At 44.2% G+C, this 26,914-nt stretch overlaps 1 protein-coding gene across 10 annotated transcripts in view; it reads right to left on the reverse strand.

The window, feature by feature from the left end:
* Positions 1-26,914, reverse strand: part of CELSR2 (cadherin EGF LAG seven-pass G-type receptor 2) — a 357,573-nt gene that overhangs the window by 114,147 nt on the left and 216,512 nt on the right. For all 10 annotated transcript variants that reach the window (XM_085870520.1, XM_085870525.1, XM_085870524.1 and 7 more), the window contains exon 6: positions 14,399-14,556. In XM_085870520.1, coding sequence (XP_085726646.1) covers positions 14,399-14,556 — 158 coding nt within the window. The remainder of the gene's footprint in view (positions 1-14,398; positions 14,557-26,914) is intronic.

Below are 26,914 nucleotides of genomic sequence, written 5' to 3' on the forward strand. Positions count from 1 at the left end.
GTAATCTATAAAACTGCTTTATCGACATTATTGCTCAAATTTCACAAGGTATTGGGCATACCATCGTTTTCTAAGGAGGAATATACAACTTAGACAAAGCAATAACACTCAACTGCCTTCATTTAAGATTTTTAAAAAACTGAAATAAAGATAAAGTTGTCATCCTCCACCCTGATATTGGGGTGTCTCCCCCCCCCCACCATTATTTTCTTTGTTACCTCCGCCACCGAAGGTGAAGGAGGTTATGTTTTCACCCCTTTCTGTCTGTTTGTGTGCACGATATCTCAAAAAGTTGTGGACGGATTCAGATGAAATTTTGTGGACAAGTTGGGTGTGCGACAAGGACGAATTGATTGGATTTTGGTGAAGATCCGGATCTGGACACGAGAATTATTTAATTTCTAAAGTGATTCTTCACCATTGAGAGAGAGGGCCAAAAACGATACATAGCAGGATATTTCAAAAATGTATTGGGCCCGATATGTTCTCATGGATCAGGCATTGTGTGGCGGAGGTATGCGCTCTTCCGAGTGCCCTTCGAGTTTTGTTATGTTCTGGTCCATTCTGTGTTTTAGATCTTCCATAAGCCTCGACTTTGCATTCAAAGATTTTTATTAATTAAGAAAAACCCCAGATTTGGAGGCCCTCTCAAACACATTCTCAAATCTGTATACAAGCAGAGGGTGACAAATTGCTAGCCAGCATGTTGTACGTTCGTCATTCAAACACTGCGTTGACAACTTGAACAGATTGAAAACGTTTTGGCAAATGATTGTTGTTTACGAGCCATTACCACATATTTTAGGCAGTCTAACTTAAAGACAGTCCATCAGACCGATTGTTGGACATCATGCTGGCAGATGGATTGGTTGGTACGGAGGAAGATGGACAAGGTTCATAGAACGAGCTAAAAGCGGTTCCTAACAAAATGGGGAAAAGTAAGTTGATGAAAATGATTCAGTCCACTACCGCTCATCAAAAACCTCAAAAAGTGAATCAGTGCACAGTCAATTTGAGGAGCTTTTCATCCAAACATCTTATTAGTATAATGAGGAGGATGAGCACAGCCACTCGCATGCCATACATCCGACATGGCCGATTGAACAGGGCACCGAGCCTCGAGCGATCGGATTGTTGTAACCTCACATAACCACAGACCCACACCCATTGTCATTTGTATTACCCTGATCATTTATTTATTTATCTCTTCACAAGTCGACTGTACCACTGGCCATGACTGTCCTTTTTCTGTCATCTTTCTACCACCAATAGCTTGTTACTAAAATTATTACGTAAAGTCATATAGTAGGAAGCAAATGTTAATCAAAACATGCAGCCTATTTTTTGAAGTTACAGAGAAAGATAAGTTATAAATTCTGATTCTGATGTTACAGGGTGTCGGTGCTGCCGAAGCAGTTTCTTGACAAGGGTTATAAATGGGTGGTTTGCCTTTGCCTTCCCAACAGTAGTCAGGGCAGGAATTTGTTCATGGTGCTGGCGATAGCTCCCAACTCTTCGTGAGGGATATCATCCACCAACTAATTCTGGCAGATAGGTCAATCAGTTTACTATCCATCCGAGCGAAGGTACACACATTGATGAAATACCCTGCCCGTGAAACACTGGGATGACAATTTATAGCTCGGCCGAGATTCAAAGCCAGGCGGGATGGCTTCGAGGCGATTGTGCGTCCATGTAGGCCATCCTGCCAGGCCAAAAAAAAACGAGGAACAAAAAGAATGTAACGAGAAGAATGAGGAGGAAGTCAATGAGGAATATCCAAGAATAACATGAAGGGATGAAAAAAAAGAAAACAACAACAAAATACCTTCAAAAACAAATGAAAGAAGATCAATACCACATTAATACTGCAATAACAAAGTCATAACTGAGTATCATCGAAAAAAAGCACCGAGCCATCACCATTGTTTATAAGTGGTCAGGAGTCATACCAATGCATTCGTACAACTCATGGCGGTATCATGATGGCATCATCACGGCATTTGTCCAAGACAGACTGCGATTGCATTCGTAAAACTCCCAACTGCTTGAAAACAACGGTGATGCTTCCTCGTTGTGATTGGTGGGCAAAGCACAATGTGGCAATGTGTCCATGTGACAGATGGCACTTGCGGGTTCCAAATACAATCTGGCCTCAACAATCACAGTTAAAGGTGCATCATTAACCAGTGTGTAGGGCGAAAGGCTTCAATGTCACCAGGTGGATGAAACAGTGATGTGTTACCCTGATGAGCCTGAATAATGGCGAAACTGGTCGGTAACTTCGCTGTTCATCAACTGAGTGACAGCTTTTTACTTTGACAAAAAGTGACAGTTGTAACGATGGTATCATCACGGCATTTGTCCAGGTCAGAGAATTTCAATAATTCCATATATATATATATATATATATATATATATATATATATATATATATATATATATGTATGTATGTATGTATGTATGTATGTATATATATATATATATATATATATATATATATATATATATATATATATATATATGTATGTATGTATATATATATATATATATATATATATATATATATATATATATATATATATATATATGTATACACACATTATATATAATATATAATATATTATACATACACATACAATCCATACATACATATAAAGTATATATTTCTTAGCAGAGCCCACCCATCGCTTCACGGACGGACATTGGTCATCCTGTTTGCCAAAAATTGCTACATTGGTCACTTTGGCATCACTTTGCGGACTCAAAACAGCCTCTGAGGCCAGGGCCACATAGCCCATGTTAAGGCCCGGTCACACCTTGACGTTTTAGCCAACGTATGCCGATTTTTGAATTTTTTTTCTAAAACGCTGGCACACGTTGAATACGTTATGGGTAAGTTTTGATAACATTGAGAGCACGCTGAAAAACACTGCCATACGTCGTTGTACGTTGGCTTTAAACGTTGTACTTTTCGGTTGTCCTCAAATTTTTTCATGCTTGAAATTTCACGACGTATGCCGGCGTATGACTCACACGTTCCGCTACGCTGGCCACAAGTTGTATGCACGGTCTGCGATCGTTGACAGACGTCAACACATGCTACTTGTAAGTTAATCATAAGTTGAGACACGCCGAGGTAATGTTTAGCGTACCCGAAACTTATTTCTAACCTATGATTAACGTGTTGTTGGCACGTTATGCGATCGTTGCCACACGTCGACAGACGTTACTTTTAAGTTACTCAGAGGCTGAAAGACGTCGGTATAATGGATCGTCCTTGCGTCAGCGTCCACGGCCACGGCCAGGACACTTATTTGCAGCATTCTTCAAACTTTTCTTCGGCATGACGAGGATGTTCACACTTCGATGTCTAGCTTGGCAATGATTCCAATTGTCCATCGGCAGCGTCTATTTAAAATAGTCGAGTTTGAGCGTTTAACATGTTCAGAAGAAATGCTTCAAATTTCCAAACCCCAGCGTCAAAAAACAAAGGCGAGTGACAGCAATTTAAATCGTTCATTGTAAACAATGAAACTAGCAGAGTGGTACCGTTTCAAAGTCGTTGAGTGTAAAAAAAATCCAATTGTTGAGCGCAAGCGTCTACTTTCAATAGTGGAGATGCAGCCATTTAAATCGTTGAGTTTATCATTTAAATCGTTAAACGCAAGGACGATCCATCATAACCCACACCCTCCCCCTCACACTCACCTACTACTGCCAACATGAACAAACTACGACTAATACTAATACTAATACTGATACTGATACTGATACTGTTACTGCTGACATGGACATCGACTCAAAAAGGACTCGAAAACACTGTTGGGTTCCCCTTTTATGAGCAGCATTTTTATATACCAATTCCCAAAACCGCTGGGAACACGTCTTTATATGGCAGTTGTAAGCTAGAAACACGTTAATTTACTTTTTTTTGTCGACCGGAAGACGTCATTGGAATATGTCTACATACGGCGATGTGTGTTGGGATTACGTAAAGAATTGGTTCAAAGCACGTGAAACATAAGTTAGAAATAAGTTTCGCGTAAAAAAGACATTACCGCGACGTGTTTCGACTTATGAGTAGCTTATAAGTAGCCTTTGTGGACGTGTGTAAGCGTCCACATATCGTGTGTAAAACTTACCCTCATCGCATGCGAACGTGTGTCATACGCCGAGTACGTCGTAAAATTTTGAACATGTTTAAAATTTCTTGACGTACTCTACTTACTACGACGTATGATAGCGTACTTTAGCGTTGTACTCACGTATACCAAACTTACTCATACCGTATTTGACGTGCCCCAACGTTTTAGACACATTTTTCTTAGGTCGGCATACTCTGGCAAGATCGCCAAGGTGTGACCGCGATGTTGTCACTTCCATTTCTACGGCAGTTATGATTTGAATCGTTGTGCGTCAGCCTTTTAATAGGCTACGTCACGACATCGTCGGCGATGCGTGCAACGCGCTATGCCTAAGTTAGACTATCGTTGGGCATCGGTTGTGTAGGCCGACAACAGGTTCAGCATTCATTGGTATAAGTTATCTATAACACAATGAAACGTTCTGTGTCCATTACCAATGCGTTATACATAAGACCAAGTCGCTATGAATACGTCCGAATCTTTAAAAAAAAACATCAAAAGTTCAACGTAAGCCAGCGTTTTACATAAATTTTAATACGTTGCCATCGCTGGCTAAAACGTCAAGGTGTGACCGGGCCTTTACTTCCCTCACAAAGTTGTATCTATACCCTAAGTTTGGAGTTTGCAGCTTCCATCTTGTCTCCCACACCCCTCATCCCAGCCGCACGTCCCTTGCTGCTGGAAATGTTTCCCTCACACGATGTCCCCCGCTCCCTCTGGTTGTTATTTTTTCTGACTTTGACAAGCCCCTCTATTTTTGGAGAGAGAGAAAATGAAAAGAAGACAAATTTACCCCTGTATAGAGTGCTTGAACCCCCTCATCACATCTCACTCCCACCCCCCACCCCCTTTCATCCTGATGTCCCTTCCTGCGAGAAATGTCTCAGACATAATGACAGGCTTTGACAGGTCCCTCTATTTATTTTTGGGGGGAAGGGGGGGGGGGAAAGAGACAGAGAGAGAGAGAGAGAGAGAGAGAGAGAGAGAGAGAGAGAGAGAGAGAGAGAGAGAGAGAGAGAGAGAGAGAGAGAGAGAGAGAGAGAGAGAGAGAGAGAGAGAGAGAGAGAGAGAGAGAGAGAGAGAGAGAGAGAGAGAGAGAGAGAGAGAGACAGAGAGAGAGAGAGAGAGAGAGAGAGAGAGAGAGAGAGAGAGAGAGAGAGAGAGAGAGAGAGAGAGAGAGAGAGAGAGACTTTTGCATTTTATTAGGTGTGTGTGTGTGTATGTGTGTGTGTGTGTGTGTGTGTGTGTGTGTGTGTGTGTGTGTGTATGTGTGTGTGTGTGTACGTACATACAGGGAGTTCCAAAAAAATGTACTCACAATTTCATAACCTCATAACTCAAAATCAATTGCTGGAAAACCTCCACCGATCCCCACGGAAATCTGTACGGAAAATGTCTCGTGAGACAGGAATCCCAAAACCAAGCGCCCATCGCATTTTGAAGTGAATTAATTGGAAAAGTTACATTCCAAAATTAATCCACGCTCTAAATGAAGACGATCCTGACCGGAGAGCTGAATTTTGTGAGTGGTACCTGGGAAAATGCGAAGAAGATGCAGCATTTCCATCCAAAATTGTTTGGAGCGATGAGGCCAGCTTCAAGTTAAATGGCTCAATTAACCAAAACAATTGCACCTACTGGGCTCCTGAAAATCAGCATGTTAATATGGAACACCATTTAAACTTACCAGGGGTTACTGTGTGGTGTGGGATATCAGCATTAGGCATCCTAGGGCCATTCTTTTTTGACAAAACTGTCACTGGGGATGTTTACTTAAACTTGCTGCAGGAATCCGTCGGTCCACGTGTCGAAGAGATATTTGGTGACGAAGAGATTTACTTTCAGCAAGAGGGAGCACCTCCCCACTACCACCGTGATGTAAGGGCCTATCTCGAAGCAACTTTTCCGAAAAGATGGATTGGGCGAAGAGGTAGTGTTGAATTCCCTGCGCGTTCCCCAGACCTCACTCCAATGGACTTCTTTTTATGGGGATATCTCAAAGATAAGGTTAGCAATCAAAGATTGCTAAAAGTTGAAGCATCCATGTGTGTTTTTTCATATATTCACTGCGGCCGCTAATTGTATTAACAGGAAACGATGGGAAATCAACACCTGCCTCATCCCATGGATATTTGTCGTATTTCCTCCATTTCTGCGAGTCCTATTTTAATTCCGAAATGGAGCAATGATGGTCAACCATCTTGAAATTGCCGCTCTTTCGTATAAATGCTGAAATATGTTTAAAAGATTATTTTAATCACAGATTTTGCCTTTGGAAGGGCAGATTAAAAGAGCCCTGTGAGCTGGCCGAACCAAATCAAAGGAGAGAGAGACAGACACAGAGAGGAGAGAGTGACAGAGGAGAGAGTGACACATACAGAGACAGAGACAGAGACAGAGACAGAGAGTGAGAGAGAGAGAGTGAGAGTGAGAGAGAGAGAGAGAGAGAGAGAGAGAGAGAGAGAGATAGAGAGAGAGAGAGAGAGAGAGAGAGAGAGAGAGAGAGAGAGAGAGAGAGAGAGAGAGAGAGAGAGAGAGAGAGAGAGAGAGAGAGAGAGAGACACAGAGACAGACAGACAGACAGGATGTTTCTTCATGTTCTCGTGGCCTTTACAATCCCCCAACTCTGCAATTTTGTATATCATCCCACTATTGTAAATACGGCATTCATCAGAGAAAATGATGTCGTCGATACTGAAGTCTTTATTTTCCTGTGCTTCACAAATGCTGTTGCAAAATCCACACCGTTTTCTGTGATCATTTTCATTAAGTGATTGGAAAATTTGAAAATTTGTAAAGAAAAGCTAAATGTCTTCTTTCAGTATTCGTCACACTGATGTGTGACTGATTTCCATTTCAGCTGAGAGTCATCTTGTTTATTTGTGTGTATTTCTCTCCACGCGTTGCCTGACAGCTCCAATAGTCTCTGGGACGCGAGCACTAACATGCCATCCTGAACATTCTTTCATCTTCCACACTAATGATCCGTATCCTTCATCTTTCATACTCATGTCCATATTGTTTTGTCAGCTGGTACATGAGATGCTGGGAATCTTCTCTGAAATGCTCTCTGCACTCTTCAGCGACTTTGTTTCAATGTACGTGTAATAAATAAAGATGCGCCGCTTAATGTTAAATTGCTCCATCATTTTTAATACCTGCATAAAATAAAAATTTGGTGTCACACATAATCGAAGAAAGTTTGAAATGTATTCGCACCCACGTTTCGAAGAAAATCTTGGCATGAACAAATGATGCCCTTTTATGGTCCACCATAATATATCATGCATGTGGAAGGAAGTGGTGGAGGAAGGGGAAAGGGCAAGGGTCTCCTAAAATTTTGTGGGGGGGGGGGAAACACACTTTGAGATCTGGTAGGTTGCTGTTTCACCTCATGAAACCCACCCACCACATGTGAAGATAGCAGGAAACAACAGCAAAACACACACACACACACGCACTACATTTAACCGGTGTGATCACAAAATTGTACCCTATTATGGTTATTGCTGCGCAGGTTCTCGCAAGCATGTGCCATCACCTGCCACACAAACACAATTGCCTATCACAACACAAACAGCCAAAGTTTGAAATTGGAATGGCAGTAATAAAATAGTGATGCTAATTTAACACTGACTTGTTTGTGCCACACCATAGGGGTGAACATCACTTCATACGTGGCCTCCACCCAGGGATGGATGTCTGCATCATCAATGATTTGGCTTAAATAGCAACATGCCAAGGCAGCACCAAGTCCAGAGGGGAGGAGCGACCAAAACATGAATTTATGTTGAAGGCAATCCCCCTCCCAACTCTTCCTCCAACCTCATTGGTAGGACAGGGAATCTCATCTGATGCACTATTTAATTATCACTATCTGAGACACAAACTCTTGCCCCAACATGGCTACTGCAGCGCAACTATTAACAACCACGTGTCAACTACCATGCAAACGCAATGTCCGAGTCAACACAAACAGTCAAAGGGTTCATTTGAAAAGGCAGTCAATTCCTGTCCACCTTTTCTTGACAGAGGCTTCTTTCCCCCACCTTAATCTACACACAACAGATGATGATTTTATGGTTTGGAAAACCTCTTAAATCATTTGCCAAGAAAATTAAACGAATTCAATTGTAAACTAAAAGGGATGATGTTGCATCTCAATGAGATGGTATAGTAAGTACATCTCCTTGAATGTGTACAGACCAACTGGATTTGATATGCGTTGCTTGTCTTGGTAAACTGACCAGCTTGAATTCTCAAACACGACAAACTATTCAATCCTGTATTGTTCGCAGTCAAGTTATTCCCAATCAGAATGCTCACTAAACAGTCAAATTGAGTCAAAACATTCAACTACTCATCCACACGACGAATATCAGAGGGGCTCAAAAGTATTGCCAATTTTGCTTCCGAATAAATATATGTTCCCAAATAGACACAGAAATCACTTTGATTTATAAAAGGGAGTAACAAAACAAATGTACAAAATCCTCGAGTCGCCGTAAGCATGAACGATGACAGACAGCTTGCTTAATATTCCAACTGAGCAAACGAGTATTCTGTGCCAAAGAACAACATGCCAGGACGGCAGAAGGAGCACAGCTGGTCATCAAATCAAACAACTAAACCACGATGCAATGTACTATACTGGGAGTAAAAGACCACAAGAGAATGATGGCTGTACAGAAATGTGGTCTGACGAGTTTGAGGGAAGTTCTTTCTTGTTCAGCACAGAAAAGACTGTGCCACCATTCTCATTACTAAAATCAAACCAGAAGGGCACTCTGGGGAACGCATATGTCGGCCCGGATCCGGATCTTCACCAAAATCGAATCAGTTCGTTCTTGTCACACACCCAACCTGTCCACAAAATTTCATCTGGATCCGTCAACAACTTTTTGAGATATCCTGTACACAGTCAAACAAACAGACAGAAAGGGGTGAAAACATAACCTGCTTCACCTTCGGTGGCGAAGGTAATTACCTATCGACGAGCAACCAATAATACATTCCAAGTTAACAACCTAGTCTTCTTTCATATGCAACACAAGGCTGTGAGGTAGCATCATTGGCTGAAGGTGCGGCTGTGCCACTGATGTTCCCCCTGCAAGTTAGGGCAGGATTTTGAAAGTTTTTCATGGTGCTCCTGCGTCGGAGTGGCGACCCGTCCAGGATTGTGCCCAATGGCCAAGGGGACTGCTTAGGCAGCACCAACGCTCTATGCAGAGTATGGTCCCAATGGATGGATGGATTCATGGTGCCGACGATAGCTTGCCTACTCTTTGCGAAAGACACCGTGGGATCTTCAACGGCCACCAACTAATGTCGACAGATGGGACACCCAGTACAAGGTCCATCCGAGGGATGACACAAACATTGATGAATCACCCTGCATGTGAAACACCAGGATGACAGTTAATAGTTGGACCGAGATTTGAACCAAGGCTGGACAGCTCAGATGCGAGTGTGCGTACCTCGAGCTAAGCCATCCTGCAGGTGAGTGTGCGTACCTCTACGCCATCCTGCCAGCCATAGTAACCAACTAAAATTTGTGTTTTAATCACATTTAGTCGCTCATATCCTTTGTACGAAGCTCCCTACCCCTTCCACAACCCAAATGCATTGGTGTAGTTAAACTGCACACGTGAATGGAACACGTGGTGTAATAGTCCAAGACAGGCCATCTTTTTCTCCCCCTAACAGTTAGCATATACCTTGATCAATGTTCTGTTGACTTCATCCAAATGGACTCAGCTTTTTGGTTTATTTGGAGGAGACCATGAAGTGAAGAGCAGCTACAAACTGACATCAGTGAGTCACCTGAATGAATTATCCAGGTGAGTTGAGAGAATGAAAGGATTAATATGCTGAGAAAAGATACTTGAACCCCCAAGACATCCAAAAGGAGAAAAGTATGATCCGTTGTCGTACAAAGTTATTGGTTACAGTTAATATTGTACACAGGAGAGCTCATTTGGAAGAGCATTTTGCCTGCAAGCCATCTACTTTAAGCTTAATTATTGAGGGAATGCAACTTGGACTAGAAACTACCACCAGCACGTAGTCTGAAGAGAGAATATAAAGTTGTCTGTCCTCCCTACACAATCAGTTGAATGGAACGATCCGATGACGGGGCTCGATACAAAAGTTTCTTCGCACGACAGAAACACCCGGGAGAGGCCACAACATCAATGACGCGTGTCCTGCTCCTGCGCATGATGCATTTAAGAAGTTACACCAATGAGATACACCACAATCGTTGAAGACACACCAGCCTCATATTTAATAATACAAGATTAATATCATTATCGATTAAAAATAAACTAAACAATTTGGCATATATTGAAAAATAAAACAACAATGGTGTGTCTTGGACTATTGTGAGTATCTCACTTATGTAACTTCTTGAACGTCCTTCACACCTCTGCCCGGTGCTCGTGGTGTGGAACAATATTTCGCCGATTTGCTTTGTTCTTACCAACACAGGGAGGGACAATTTTGCAGAAGCTGGGGAAACACAATTAACAAAGAAAAACAGGCAATTGGATTTCTTCCGCCGATGGCATTCATTCTGTAGGAAATGAACACATGATTAGGCATCCGAAAGGATGATAAATCTTCCTTCAGGACAGATTGGCTATCCAACCGCAACCCAGAAGAATGTGAATCATTACTCCATGCAACAATAATTATTGAATTGCACAAGAAAAGAAAATAAAAGAAGCAAGCTCGCTCACACAAGAAATAAACAAAACCAATCATATCGGAGACAAGGAACTTACGGCGTAGTACAAGGCCCTGCATGATCAGTCACAAAAGTATGCCTATGAGTTAGTGGCATCAGAAGAGAAGTTTCATCCTGAGAGAGTTGAAACAGCATAAATTATCTCAATAAAATGAGATCAGGTTTCATTAATTTCAGCACATCACTTTTTTTTGGAAGAACATTATAAGTTTAATCTTCTTCTTTGTGTATGGCAGCTTGGCTGCTGGGTCGCTATCATTTTGTTCGGGCATGACTATGCCGGTGATGCTGTGCCCCTATACCAGTGCATTGGTACCCATTTCACTGACCTTGGAAGGATGACAAGCCGAGTCAACCCCACCTGGTGTTAATTCAGCAGCCAACAGGGCTCAAACTCAGGACCCTAAGATCACAAGCCAGCCACCCAAACCACTAAGCCAACACCAGACTTGTAAGTTTAACTACATATTTTTGGTGCTGGCAGGATGGGATGGAGGTGTGCACACTCACCTTTAAGCTGTATTGCCTGGGTATGAATCTTGACCCAGCTATAAACTGTCATCCTGGTGTTTCGCAGGCAGAGCGAGGCATCAACGTGTGTGCAGGACATTAAACTAGCATTAGTTTAACATACCAGCATTAGTTCATCCAATTTAAAGATCCCGCAGTTCCTTTCATGGATAGTAGGAGAGCTATTTTTGTCACCATGGATAAATGGCGACCCGTCCAGGATTGTAAACCCCCTCGCCAAGAAACTGCTTAAGCAGAACCGACGGCTTGTGTCGAGCATTGTACAAAAGAAGAAGAACAAGAGATTACATATTTTTGCCGTTCCATTTCAATATGATGTGGGATAATAACTTGAGAGAAATTACTCTGAGGAAATAAAAGGAGAGCAGTGGATACGAAAAAAGGGAGTTTAGGGGTAGTGTGAGCAGAAAAAGGCAAAACAGTAAGGACATTAGCATTATCAGATGGAAGAGGTGAGGCATATTGAAAGAGGTTGGAGGAACACCACTCCTGCAACCCAACTCGCTCTCTCCTGGATACTGTGGAGCCAAGGTTCTGATCACCATTGGCATCATCCATCAAGGGGCAGAGGTAGTGCAGAGGCATTACTGCTCATGATCTTATACCCTCTCTCCTGGATGCTGTGGAGCCAAGGTTCTGATCACCATTGGCATCATCCATCAAGAGGCAGAGGTAGTGCAGAGGCATTACTGCTCATGATCTTATACCCTCTCTCTCTCGCACGCATTGCCCTTTTAAAGCTCCATCTCTCTTCATGAGCACCACCACAAAGAACAAATTCATCCAGGAATCCATTCCTTCTTAACAATCCAAACAAGGCCTCTGGGTGTTCTGCACTCCTTTGCCAATCTTTTATCCCACCAAGAAAAATCATGCATCCCATTCATCAGGGTCTTCCGTCCATCGGTTCAAAATCGGAGCCCACCGCCATCCCCTGTCATCTCCAATTCCGATGCATTCATTCATTTATAACTTCCCTTAACCCTGCCGTGTAACCTACCTTTTTCTGTGATATCATTTTATGATCCTCAGCCAAGATCGACCCGTTACCCTGCCAGTTGAAAAACTTCATCACCTGTCATTTTGATATTCCATAAGCTTGAAAACATGAAAACAAAAATCCCATCCAAACAAATGTTTCATTGGTGGTGCAGAGGGAAAGCAACTTAAATCAAGTACAGTACTGTAATAACAAATTTAGAGAAATCATTGAGATTAATCTTCCAAAAGTGGTTGTCATACATCTCTCATGTCCACAATTTACCAAACGTCCCCTCGAATAATCCCCTCTGATGACATTTTTTACATGATGTGTTTTATTGCAACAAATTATATGAGATTCATAAAGTGGATTCAACAAATTTTCTCAACCACAAACGTCCTGATTCAGTGATCAGTCCAACCGATGCTGTGCACACATCCACCACGAGCATACATTGCGTGTGTGTTCAGGTATACCATGGAATACCAAGTGAGCACAAGATGTGCCTTCAGTATGTGTATCAGTGCCCAACAAACGCAGTCATTTGTAACAAAGCCGATGTGGGAATCCACTTTCGCGATGCCCCATTTTCCGCTCGATTGCACAATCTCGAACCACACTCGTCTGTGCTTTTCTCGTTTAGCCATGAACGGCGGTTAAAAACACATTCCTCTCATCCCTGGCATTCACACAGCGCCAGAGTTCGGCCTGTTATTTTTTACTTTCACTATTGCGGACGATGGCCGACTGACTGGTCACGCATGGCAAAGGAATTCTATTTTGCAAACAGAGCTTGTGAAGCAGCATGTCCAACTGCCCACGGATGCCTGGGCAAGGCTCGTATCTGCTCCTTTTGGGCACTTCAAATACGATTCTTACGTGCAGCCTTGAGGCAGTGTTGCTTGAAAGCCCACTCACATTCGCATATGGTGCGGTGCTTGCGATGCTTCTTGTACAGATGGCGCGGTACATTAAAGATCGTACTCGCTGCATTCTTCCCTGGAATGTCTGTGCAATATTTAAGTGACTAGAAAGACCCGCTCTCTTCGGGAGCAGCTTGGGTAAGGGGTAGCGTGGGGGGATCGTGGGGCAAATATATTTTGTGCAGTGGCTAATAATCCCCCCCTGTCTGCAGCAGGTGTCAGTAAACCACTTGCACTGTAGCACATGTACAGGCAAAATTGCAAGTTGTCTCCTGCCCCCCCCCCCTCCACCACAATCTCGCAAAGGGGTTGGTTGTGCCAATGACCTGACCTTGGATACTACCAACATGTATGCAAAATTTGGTGAAGATGGTTCCAGCGCTGTTTCTTTATATTATTTTCAGACGTACACAAACACACACGTACAGAGCATTGCCATATTTGACAGAGTAGAATAGGATGCCATGTGCACATGCAATTCCCCCAGAGGGAGCATTTTAGTGCCCACCCCAAGCTGCACCCAGAGCAGTGAGTCACCCACATTGGGTGGACTGCTGTGGCAGGTTAACCACACCAGACAATGCAGGAGGGCTAACACCTTTCTGAAGGTTATTAATGAGCCAGCTGGGTTTTCATTGACAATCAGATAGTGACGTGGTAATCCTCCTGAGACGAGATAGCTTTGGAGAATAATTTTTTTTTTAATTCCTAATGCTACTTCAGTCAGGTTTGAACCCACACATTTGGCCTGCAAGTCCAGTGTCTTCTACCATTCCCAGGATACTACAGCCAAGTGTTGAACATGTAGTGTTTTTGTAACAATTTAGATGTGCATACTCAACTTTGCTAAGACAGATAATGCACAGCAGGGGCTATAATGCAGAAAGCTTATGTGGTCTGAGTGGTCGGTGATGTGCTTTTGCATGATGGACCGTTTATTTGTGAGTTGTGTATCATGTGTCAATCAGGTGCTCGTTATACACGTGACAAAGCAACATCGTGTGAGGTGAAAATATGTGCACCGTAAGCAACATTGTGTGAGGACCATGCATCATGTCATCCATACTTTTTGGAGCCAGTCTGGTGCCCCTGTGCTGCACAGGAGTAATTGCCGATGGTGTGTCCAAATTTAATGGCAATGGCCGTGTCGCAGTCGTCCACCGAAACCACTGCCACCTTCTCCTCCGAAGGTCCTCGCACGAGCCCCTCCTTTCCCACATTAGGCTGCGGCACACATCATGAACGAGATGATACATTATGTAATGCTCTGAGGGAAATTTAAAGTCAGCATCTAAATAAAAAACTGGATTGAAACACAGGCAGGATAGCTCATTTGCTTACGAGTGTTTACTAGTTTACTCTCCCCTTGATGAATCACCAGTCTTTTGCTTGGATTCAGTGCTTGCAGGGGTGTTACATATCAAAGCACACCTTTTAAATGGTGATAAGAAACCAGGTATCAGGACTGCATTTAGCTGGTGGTGGTTAAATATCCCAAAGTACCTTTCAAATACATTTGATCATTGTATCAGTCATCCACTCCAGTTATCCAAATAAATAGCACTACCTGCAGTAGGTAAGAGTGACATGGTGCATATATGACAGGCATGGTGGGAAAAATGGCCAGCCGATATTTGCATCTTAATGACTTCATAATACCTTGTGATTAGAAAGACTTTGAGTCCATCGTGTTACATTGTTTTATCTTCATCTCATGTACCAAGAGATACTATTATTGCAGTGAAAGAGGGGGTTTTACAATCACTTCTGTGTGTTTGTGTGTGTAGGTGTGTGCGTCTGTCCGGGCTGTAACTTTTTTTTACCATTTGAGCTTTTGTCATCAAATTTTCAACAAAGCTTCATGATGAGAATATCCATCCATCAGGACCATACTCTGTGCAGAGCGTTCCCTCCATCCATCCATTGGGACCATACTCTGTGAAGAGCGTTGGTGCTGCCGAAGCAGTCTCCTTGGCGATTGGGCACAATCCTGGACGGGTCGCCACTCCGACACAGGACACCAGCAAGCAAGCATTCATTTTACCGACCTCGGAAGGATGACAGGTCGAGTTAGCCCCACCTGGTTTTAATTCAACAGCCGAGCAGGATTTGAACTCAGGACCCCAGGATCCCAAACCCACCATCCATCAATTGGGACCATACTCTGTGCAGAGCGTTGGTGCTGCCTAAGAAGTTTCCTCGGCTATTGGGCACAATCCTGGATGGGTCGCCACTCCGACACAGTATACTAGCATGCTGGTACTCATTATGCTGACTTCGGAAGGATGACAAGTTGAGTTAACCCCACCTGGTATTAAATCAACAGCTGAGCGGGATTTGAACTCAGGACCCTCGGATCCCAAGCCCGCCACCCTAACCATTAAGCCAACACCAGGCACATGAGAATATGGAGGAAACGAATTAATCATTTGCTCAAAAGATCAAAGGTCAATGTCACACAAAATCATCAATCTTCATACAAATGGAGTGAAATTTTCAGAATTTGCAGATTGGGTCACTGAATTGGTTCACCAATCAAAGCCTAAAAGCCTGTTTTTTTTTGAAAGATCAAAAGATCAAAGGTCAATGTCACATAAAATCATCAATTTTCATCCAAATGATTTGAAATTTGAGGAGGGTTTGCAGATTGGGTCACTGAAGCCCATTGCTTTTGAGGCCAAAAGGTCCCAGTCACCTAAGATCGTCAATTTTTTTTTTGTATTTTTTTTTTAAGCTGTCTTCATCATGTTTAGCGTATGGAAGAAGAAGTCGTCTGAATGCAAAGCGGACGAGAACGGGCTTTGCATTTTCAGATGCTTTCTGGTTACTATTGTGTTTTTGCCTCAAAACAAACTACTACTACGACTACTCTTTAATTGCCCCAAATTATTCCCACTTTCTTGTGTAATTGAGAAAGTTTTTGCACAACTATTAATGAACCAACTGGCCAGGCCTGACATTCAACTGGAATTTGTTCACGGTGCCAGCGATAACTCAGCTACTTTTCGCGAAAGCTACCGTGTAATCTTTAATATCCAGAAGTTCACAATGTCCTTCGAAAGCAAGTAGAGCAAGAAAGGGAAAAGAACATGGATATCTCATTTTGAGGGAAACATTCCTCCTATTCCCATTTAATTGGTGCCATGAATCAAACCACGAAAATATTATATTGCAGGCTACCGGGTTGTCTCAGTTTCTTCACTACTTCCTTCACCCCAGACAAGCCTTCAATAAACCACCAATTAAAATATGGCAGTGTTTAAAGACATCACAATTTTGAGTATTGTTTTCAATGCTTTGGAGGAGCCCAAATTATAAGTACAATAGATAAGTAGTCATACATTGATGAGCCAGCCAAAACCAAGAAGGATCCGGTGCAAAACGCCAATGTTGAACGAGCCATGAGAACACCGCAACTCAGTCTTTTGAACCAATCCAGAAGTCTTTTTCCTCAATACTTGCTCTCTCTACTGAAGAGAACTCCCTCCCTCCCACCCGACCCCCCTCCCCACCCCACCTCCACCCTACCTCCACCCTCCCATTTCCCACCTTACATGGTTTCTTTGACCAGCCCTCACTGTCCAGCTTCAACATGCCACCATTCTTCCATGAATGTCACAAACAATTTCTACGACCCAGAAGAGAAGGACTGTCTAAAAAAAGAACCCCATAACTCGAATCTCATGGTCATGTCCTGTTTGATCCTGGTAGATCTGAAGAAGGACATACAGGACATGTTTAGTCAAAGGGTGAGACCACCCACTATGATTTTGCACTTCAAAAGAATGTACAAAGAAAGGGCAGTGTTAATTGCTTCACAAATTAATGGAGGCCAGTTTTTCCAATTTGTCAAACACTCCCAGTCCGGTCTCAAACCTCTACCTGTGTGCAAGTGTGTTGGAGACATGTCTCAGGTTACATAACACGTGCACATCACACAAATGACCCGTCAAACTTATTAGCAGAATTTCGTATCATTAGCGCTCTGATCAAAACAACACAGTCCACGATGCCTTTCTCCAAACCAAGGCACCGTTAACTCTTCATCCAATCAACGGTGCTCCAGGGAGAAACATTTGATTCTCCTCATGTTACCGCATTGGAATTTCTGAATTCTTTGCAATAAATGTGAATAATACCTTAGTGTACATTCTGGTCAAGCTGAACTGAGCAAAAAGACTTGCTTCATATTCATGTGTTCATACACGATATGTGCAGATTTCTGTGACACTTAGCAGTTTAAGTGAAGCAAATATAAGCTATGTAGCCAATTTTGCAAAAAGATAGGATGAAAGTGAGCCCAAAAGGTAAGTCGTACGCTCGAAATGGTCATGTCCGAAATTTCATCTCAACCCCCTCTGGAAAGGTTCTCCAAAAATCCGGATCAATCTGCACTGTCTACGACTCAAGATGGCCCCTGAGGGTGGTCCTTGTCACCATCATGCCCATCAACCACAGACAGTCAAAGCTGGCTAAGGAAAAGCCGTGGTTTTATAGAGCCGGATGCGAGGGAGGAGATGGGACAATGAGAAGAACGGGAGATAAGGGGAGGTTATAAGGGGAAGCATTGAAAACTTGCAGTTCTCTGGGGATGGTGGGAAAATGAAAACCACCAGGAGCCAAAATGAAAGCCTTTGACCCTCGATTGATAAATGTGCATTCTCTGTTGATATTACTGAGTCCATCGTTATTGTACATGATTTGGTATAATTCATGAATGTTACAGTTGGTGAAGTATCTCCAAAGCAGCTTAATGTAACTCTTGTTTATATAAAATCATATATATATATATATATATATATATATATATATATATATATATATATATATATATATATATATATACATATATACTGAACAAAAATATAAACGCACCAACCTAAATATCTAAGTCAAGATTGCCATTATGGGAAAATGGTCAAACCGATGATATGTTTGAGCAATGGTTCCTTTGTTTTGCTCAAGACAGATGTTCCCATTGAAATTGACCACTCTGAGTCTGTGGACTCACACGTTGAGTAATCCTTCCCATGAGCACCATGGGGCTTGACAGAGTGATGGTCAGTGAGCGTAACCAGGACACAAACACTCCCTATAGCTTGCCCTATAAAAGGCCTCCCCAAAATGTGGACTGGTGCCAAATGTCAACATGCCACAGATGTCACAAATCTTGAGGGAGCGCGCCATTGGCATGCTGAATGCTGGGACGTCAGTAAGGGCCGTTGCAGCACACTTCAATGTCCACGACTCCACCATTAGCCGCCTGAGAACGCGCCCCAGAGAGACTGGAAGCACCGTGAACCGCCCACATGCCCGGCGACCACGTGTGACCACCGCCGGTCAGGATCATCACATGAGGCTGCAACATCTCCGGGATCGACTCCGACCGGCCATGACGACTGCCGATGAGACTGTCGGGCTGCATAACAGGCGCATTTCAGCCCAGACGGTGCGTAACCGCTTGAGGGAGGCCAACCTCCGAGCCCGCCGACCACACCGGGGACTCGACCTCACTGCAGTCCGGCGTCAGACCCGACTGAACTGGGCCAATGTTCACTTGCGCTGGACCCTCGCACGATGGAGGAGAGTGCTGTTCACCGATGAGTCGCGGTTCCAGCTGTATTGGGCTGATGGCGGACTCCGCGTCTGGCGTCGGGCTGGGGAGCGCTACACTGACGCCAATGTCCTTCGTCGGGTGTCACACGGTGGTGCCAGTGTTATGGTGTGGGCAGGCATACGCCATGGAGAGCGCACTCGGCTTCATTTCATTGAAGGCAACTTGAACGGGCAGCGGTACAGGGACGAGATACTCAGACCCATCGTCGTGCCATTTGTGCGCCTTCACCATGTGACGTTTCAGCACGACAATGCTCGCCCCCATGTTGCCAGGATTTGCATGGACTTCCTCGGTGAGGAGGACATTGATGTCCTCGACTGGCCTCCATATTCTCCCGACATGTCGCCCTTCGAGCACCTTTGGGACGTTCTTGATCGACGCGTACGACAACGTTACGCAGTTCCAGAGAACGTCCGCCAGCTCCGTGTGGCTCTCCAGGAGGAATGGGAAAACATCCCTCAGGCCACCATCGATAATCTGGTGATGTTCATGCGCCGGAGATGCACCGCTCTGCGCGACGCCAACGGTGGACACACCCGCTACTGACTGTGTGAACTCTGACAGTGACACCTCGGTTGTGTCGGCTGTTGTAGCGCAAAGACTGTCGCCAGAATTCTCAAGGAACTCTTTGAAATTTAATGCTCAATTGTCATGGATTCTATAACCAAATTGTTGTGAAGATTTAGTATTTATGAGTTCGAGGTAAAATAGTAACAATCGCTTGGTGCGTTTATATTTTTGCGTTTGGTGCGTTTATATTTTTGTTCAGTATATACATATATATATATATACATATATTCATATGTAATCATAAATATATTTACATATATATATATATATATATATATATATATATATATATATATATATATATATATATATACATATACATATACATATATTCATATATAATCAAACATATATATATACAATATACATATACTGTATAATTATATACATATATATATATATGCATAAATATATACATATACATATATATATATATATATATATATATATACAGAAATAAAAATACCTAAATATCAATATATATCAACAGATATATATATATATATATATATATATATATATATATATATATATATATATATACAGAAATAAAAATACCTAAATATCAATATATATCAACAGATATATATATATATATATATATATATATATATATATATATATATATATATATATATATATATATACATACATATATATATATACATACATATATATATATACATACATACGTATATATATATATATATATATATATATATATATATATATATATACATATATATATATATATATATATATATATATATATATATATATATATATATACATATATATATATATATATATATATATATATATATATATATATATATATATATATATATATATATATATATATATACATAAATATATATATATATATATATATATATATAATATATATAATACATATATATATATATATATATATATATATATATATAAATATAATATATATATATCTACATAAATATATATACATACATATATCTGCATAAATATATATATATATATATATATATATATATATATATATATATATGTACATATATATGTACATATATATGGACATTAAAAAAAGTATATATATATATATATATATATATATATATATATACATACATACATAAATATAGATATATATATATATATCTACACATATATCTATATATATGCTTAAATATATATGTATATGCTTAAATATATATGTATATGCTTAAATATATATGTATATGCTTAAATATATATGTATATGCTTAAATATATATATATATATATATATATATATATATATATATATATATATATATATATATATATATATATATATACATATATAACTACAGTAGACTAGGCGTAAGTCGGCAGCATGTAACTCGTCACTTCGCCTAAGTCGGCAGCGTCAAAAAGTCCCGAATTTATCTCATGTTAAGTCTCTATGAATAAAGGGTCATCCCTCTGTAAGTCGTCACTTCGTCTAAGTCGTCAGATGTTGTCCGTTCCCACGTAATGGAAACTCAAGTAAATTACCACTCCTAACTCGTCACATGGAACTGCTGCCTCGTGAGAATCCCGATTTCATGGAATCGTGATGCTCGCTCATTGGTTTACACCGCCAGTGATAGGCTATTTCTAACTGCGTACACATGTTGATCGCACTACAGGCAGGACAATGGCGACTAAGCGTAAGCTTACAACTAAAACCTACCAAGAAAAATACGACATTATCCAGTTTTGCGAGGCAAACCCACTGATGAAGAAAACAGCCATAGCTGAGAAGTTGGACATCAAACGGCAGACATTGAACGATATCTTGAAGAATAAGGGCACAATGTTTGGACAAGTGGAGAAGATCGCGAGGCCGGTGGTCAGTGTGAAACGCGTGAAATGTGTGACCTTTGAACATGTCGATGACGCGCTCATCATTTGGTTTCGGCAAATGTCGGCTCAGCCAAATATTCAGTTGGACGGTGAAATGTTGCTGCTAAAGGCACGTAAATTCGCTGCGGACCTCGGGCATGATGATGCCGAGACCTTGCCGATGCACTGGATAGACAGATTCAAAGTGAGGTGGGGAATCGGCAAGGTCAAGAACTGCGGCGAATCAGGCAGCGTGGATTTGGCAGTGGTGCACGACTGGAAGGATGGCAAATTGAAGGACATCTTGGAAAGGTATCAGCCTCGGGACGTGTACAATGCCGATGAGACTGGGCTTTTCTGGCAGATGCTGCCAGAAAAGTCTCTGGGGTTCGTTGGTCAATCCCAGCATGGTGATAAGCAGGCGAACTTGTTGTCTTACAGTTGTTCATTATCTTTACTTTTGATAAACTGATTCATGAATTCCATCTTTTCTTGATCACTTTCCAACTCACCAATGAACCCCCACCTATGCCCTGAGGATTGTGTTTTCCTTTTGGTACAATAGCCGGCTCTCACACATACATGTCCAGGCCACGTGCGACTTCATCCTTCACCCCACAGTCATCATGAATGTTCGCAAACGCGTAAGTCGTCACATTTCTCAGTCGTCACTTTTTTCTCGGGCCCGATGGTGACGACTTACGCCGAGTCTACTGTATATATATATATATATATATATATATATATATATATATATATATATATATATATATATATATATATATATATATATATATTTATATATATATATTATATTGTTGTGGTTGACGAAATTCGCAAACCACCATTCAGGTCCCTTAGGTGAGATATCTCTGTAAGTATATGTGTAGTTAGGCCCAAACCCGTTGTTTAGAGGGAATAAATGTCATTCACTCGGGCTGCGACCCTTCAGGATAGCCGTTTTTCTTTTACTATCTTTATTTTGGACCAGCCGCCATTACTACCACCACCAACCACGTCTCAACAGCCATCACACAACAACCACCAACCGCAACGCCGCTTCACAACAACAGCCACGACCTTTACCGTCACAACTCGCCCTCGCAACCATCGCATCACCACTATTCCCACGCCGCTTGTGGGCACCGATACTGGACTCGTGCAGGGCGCGCACCGAGCAGGGGTGCAAAAGCGCCGGCCTTTCCGAAGAAAACGGATCAAAAATGACTCACGCCCACTTCTGTTCCGTCCTATCGGCGAGCTGGGGCGATTTGGCCCCGCCTCCAGGTACGTTGGAGTGTGGTCGCTATATGCAAATTCATGGATCAAAAAGCATTCACGTCCACTTTTCCTCGGTCCAATGGGGAGCCAGTTAGAGGTGAAGGGTCGGAGGTAAAGGGTTAAAGGTGAAGGGGATGGGGATATAAACGGCTGCGTTCGTCAGTCAAGGCAGTTCGCAGTTGGGAGTTGTCGGTGGAGCTGGGAAGAAGTGGTAGTAGCCAGAGTTAGGAGTTGTCGGTGGAGCTGGGAAGAAGTGGTAGTAGTCAGAGTGAAGAGGACAGAGCTGTGGAGAGGTGGCGGCGGCGAAGGCGGTCGAGGGGGTGCTCGTGTCGGAGTCGGGGAGCTGCGGAGGGAGAGGCCGGCGGCGCGACCGAGGTCGTGGTGGAGACGCTCGTCGCGGGACCCGAGACAGGGAGATATCCTCCATCCCTCGAGCATCAACAACCCCCTCCTGTTTCCCCCCACGCTGAGATAGTGCGAGAAGGGGGCCCCGTCCCCACCCCATACCAGGCAATCCCAGCGAGGCCCGCGGAGTCGGGGCGCCAGCGCCATTTCGCGGCTCATCACCAGACGGGTAGGCCCGACGCGGTCTCGGCCCCAGGCCCGCCTCATCCTTGAGGGTGGTCCTTTTCTTTTGCTTTGGGTATATGTGTTGTCGGCGCCGTCTGTGAAGTAAAACTGCATAAGTGTTGCCGTGTGCTCGCGTAGTCGGTAATAGATCTGCATTGTGTTTCTCTTTTATATTTGCTTTTTGTGTAATATTGTGTTTCTTCTTCTTTTACATTTGCTTTTGGTGTAATTGTATATGTGTGCTTTCCGTTCATCGTGAAATAAATGTGCTTTATGTTGAACTGTTTTCCCGCTTCGCTTCGTCTTTTCCTCTATTGAATCTCCATCTTACTTCACGTAAAGGGTTGGTCGTGGGCTAAAACGCCCGATAATTAATCGAACCGTCGAGGCCGACGATAACACCGCTCGGTTATCCCGATAGTACGGAACGGGTCGCTTAAAGTGGCCCGTGTCCGAAGTCGACCTGCGGCGAGGTGCGATCGCCCGGTCTACCCTTCGTGTGGGTACTTAGGTAGGTCGAATTTGGCGAGCAACCCTATCCCACGCGGGGGGCCGGTTGGCACGATCGTGGTGAGGCCGAAAGGTCCACCCGTGACTAGTTCCCGGCGTTAGTCCGAGAGGGTCACGACGGGATTGTCCGTCCGGTGGGCGACGTGCCGCGATTGGAGTTACGTGGCCGTTCGCACGCCGGCGGGCGCGAATCCGCAACACTGGTGTCAGGAGTGGGATATAAACTCATCGCCCTCCTCGCGGCACTGGTATCGGAGAACGGGAAAATGGGCTCTCCTGTCTCCAACTAAATTCACGGGAATCGGTCCAGGGGTGAGAGGAGCGACCCCCGATTCCCTCCAAATTACGAGCAAGCTAAATTAACCCTTTGCGAGAAGCAAGATGGCGTCTCAAGGGAGAATGTGTAATAACCCCGGGAGCCGGGGGTATTAGAAATGGATGTAGAATGTGTAGAATCCATGGCTCAGGACGAAATCCCCGTGCAGGAAATGTTGGTTGTACAGGAAAACGAACTCGCCCAACTGAACCCAGAGCCCGAAATAGGTGCGGCAGCGGCCGCGGTGTATGACACCTCCCCTCCCCCTCCCCACCAAAACCCCCCGACCCTTGCCGAAACGGCTCACCCAAGCGCACCCGACATGGCCCAGCTATTCACCATGCTGGCAAAGATGAATGCAGATGCGCAACAAATGAATGCGGAAATGAAAACGAGGATGGATGCGAATACACAACAAATGAACGAAAAGATGGATACAAACACAAACGAAATAAAAGGCATGAACAAGCAAATGAACGGAATGAACAAGCAAATGAACGGAATGGAAACAAACATGAGGGAAGAAACTAAAAAGCTGCGGGGTGAGACGCAGAACATGGGCCGAAGCCTGCAGGCGGGCATGAAGGCAGTGACCAGGGAGTTTAAAATGGCGACTCCACGTGTGGGAGCGAACGAGCTGGGAGGGGGTGCAACGGCTGTCGGGCCCGCGGTGGAGGCGGGTGACAAAATAATTCGGGGGGCGTGTTGGGCGAGGGTCGTGACGGAAAAAGTGACGGTAACCGAGAGGGACAAACTAATTGGGGTGACGGAGACGTGCACGAGGGAGATAACAAGGGAAGAGACCGAAATAATAGTTGAGACAAGGGAGGTAAAGGGTGAAGAGGTGACTGAGTTGGCAGAGACACGGGAGATGGGAACGATAGAGGAGAGACTGCATGATAATGACGGGGTTAGAGACGCACACACACACACGGAGGTAGTGGAGGATAATGGGGGTGAGCTCGCGGACTGGGTGGAGGCCCGGTGCGAGCAGCTGGATGGCCTCCTCCAGGAACGAGGGGAGGGAGTATGCCCCCTTGAGGCGAGTCACGACCAGGTGAGTTCGGTCGTGCTTTGCGAGGTCGAGGGGAGGAGTGCTGTGGACAGGTGCACGGGGTCCGTGCTGTGCAACGCACGAGGCCCCCACATGCTCGCTTGCGAGAGTGAAGTCCCGGTCCGGAAACGCACGCGGTGGATTTGCCGATCCCGCGGACGGACAAAGTTTAGGCAGGATTATGGATTTGGACCGGACGGGTTCTCCACGCGATCGTATGTGTTAAGCTCCAACGGGCAAAGCACATGTGTTCGCGTGGGGAACCCCTCGAGACGTGGGGCTTGTGTTTTTTTTTTATGCGCACGGTGACGTCATGGCTGCACGTGGGGTTGGAATCCGGCAGGAGGGGTATCCCTGCCGGATGGTACCGTCCAAGGAGGGACGAGGTACACGTGCTGCTGCATGACGTCACGGGCAGGTGCAAAGTGCGCGAGCTGTGAGTTGCCGCGCTGGTGCTGCGCATGTGGAAAAAAAAGAAAAGAAAAGCAAGCCTCACTTTCGGGTGCACAGGATTCCTGGGCAAGGGGTGGAAGACCCCCTTGACCTGGGCACAGGATGGAAACTAGTTAGGGGGAAGGGTTAGCTTAGTTAGACCGACTTCATGGGGCAGGGGAAAGTCCTCATGGAGTCCGTGGAATGGATCAGTTAGAGGGATTGTAGCGAGATTTAGGTTGGGAAATTGATTAATGGGATTATTTTGGAGACAGAGACAGACTTTGGATGTGTAGTGGGGACGTAGCTTAGCTACGTAGTGTTAAATGGAACGTGCTATAGTTTAAGGGACGACGTGGGAGCACGAGTTAGTTAGGGGATGTAGTTAGAAGGATGGCAGGGTTCAGCGGTGAGTGTGTTGAAGAGTTGTTGGTGAGTGAAGTGGAAGCATGTGCTTGGTGAGTGAGTGAGGCCAGCGGGTCTGTGTGAGTGGAGCAAATGGGGAATGCATGGTGTGATGAGTGATTGGGGGGAGGAGTGACTCCCGCCCAAGGAACCCCAGGGTCAGTGTAGAGTGAGTTAGGGGGTTAGTCAAATTTACAAAATGGAGGTCGTTTTGTTGTTGGTGGGAGTGTAGGCTCGAAACCCGTTTGGAGGGGTGCAGGAGCCCTGTTGACGGGCTGGGAGCGTGGCTGCGAAGGGTGAGTATCGCTGAGTGGGTACCCCGGGCACCAGGCTAGTCGGCCGTGGTAGGCCAAGGGCCCATGGGGGGCCGGGATAGCGTAGTGGGCACGGGTGCGCCTGCTTGGTGCGGGGGCCCGGGGCGCCATTAGCCGCGTGGGCAGTGTTGTGGGCACGGGTGACCCTCGGAAAGGGGCCTGGGAAGCCAGCCTGCCACGTGTGCGTTTCAGGGGAGGTGCCATGGGGGGCACTCCCCGGTGTTTAGGGAGCTGGTAGGCTCGGAGGCAGTGTAGTGCCCGGGGGTGCCATAGCGGGAGATTCGGCAGAGGGTCGTGCCTGCCAAAGGGGGCCACGTGTCCCAGCCATGAGACCGTGTGAGGGCACGGAGAGAAAATTGGGGGGCGAGGCCCGAAATTGTGAGGACACCAACACAGGCGACGGGAATCTGGGTTGTTACAACCAATAGTTTAAGCGAGAGGCGCTTGTTGAAAGCCCCGGGGTAGTTTAACAGTTAAATGGAAAGGGTAGATTAGGAAGTGTACCCCTCCGCACCATCCATCCCCTCGCTCTCGTTGTGGGCCGCTGGACCCACTTTGGTCATAGATCGCTGAAGTCTGGGGAGGCCATCCTGAGGCTTCGTTGGGCCTTGACACAGGACGTTAGCTCTCCCTTATTCCCCTCCGGGAAG

The sequence above is a fragment of the Eptatretus burgeri genome, chromosome 2, assembly GCF_056783735.1.
Source record: "Eptatretus burgeri isolate ZD-2024b chromosome 2, Ebu_testis_v1, whole genome shotgun sequence".
Classification (NCBI taxonomy): domain Eukaryota; kingdom Metazoa; phylum Chordata; class Myxini; order Myxiniformes; family Myxinidae; genus Eptatretus; species Eptatretus burgeri.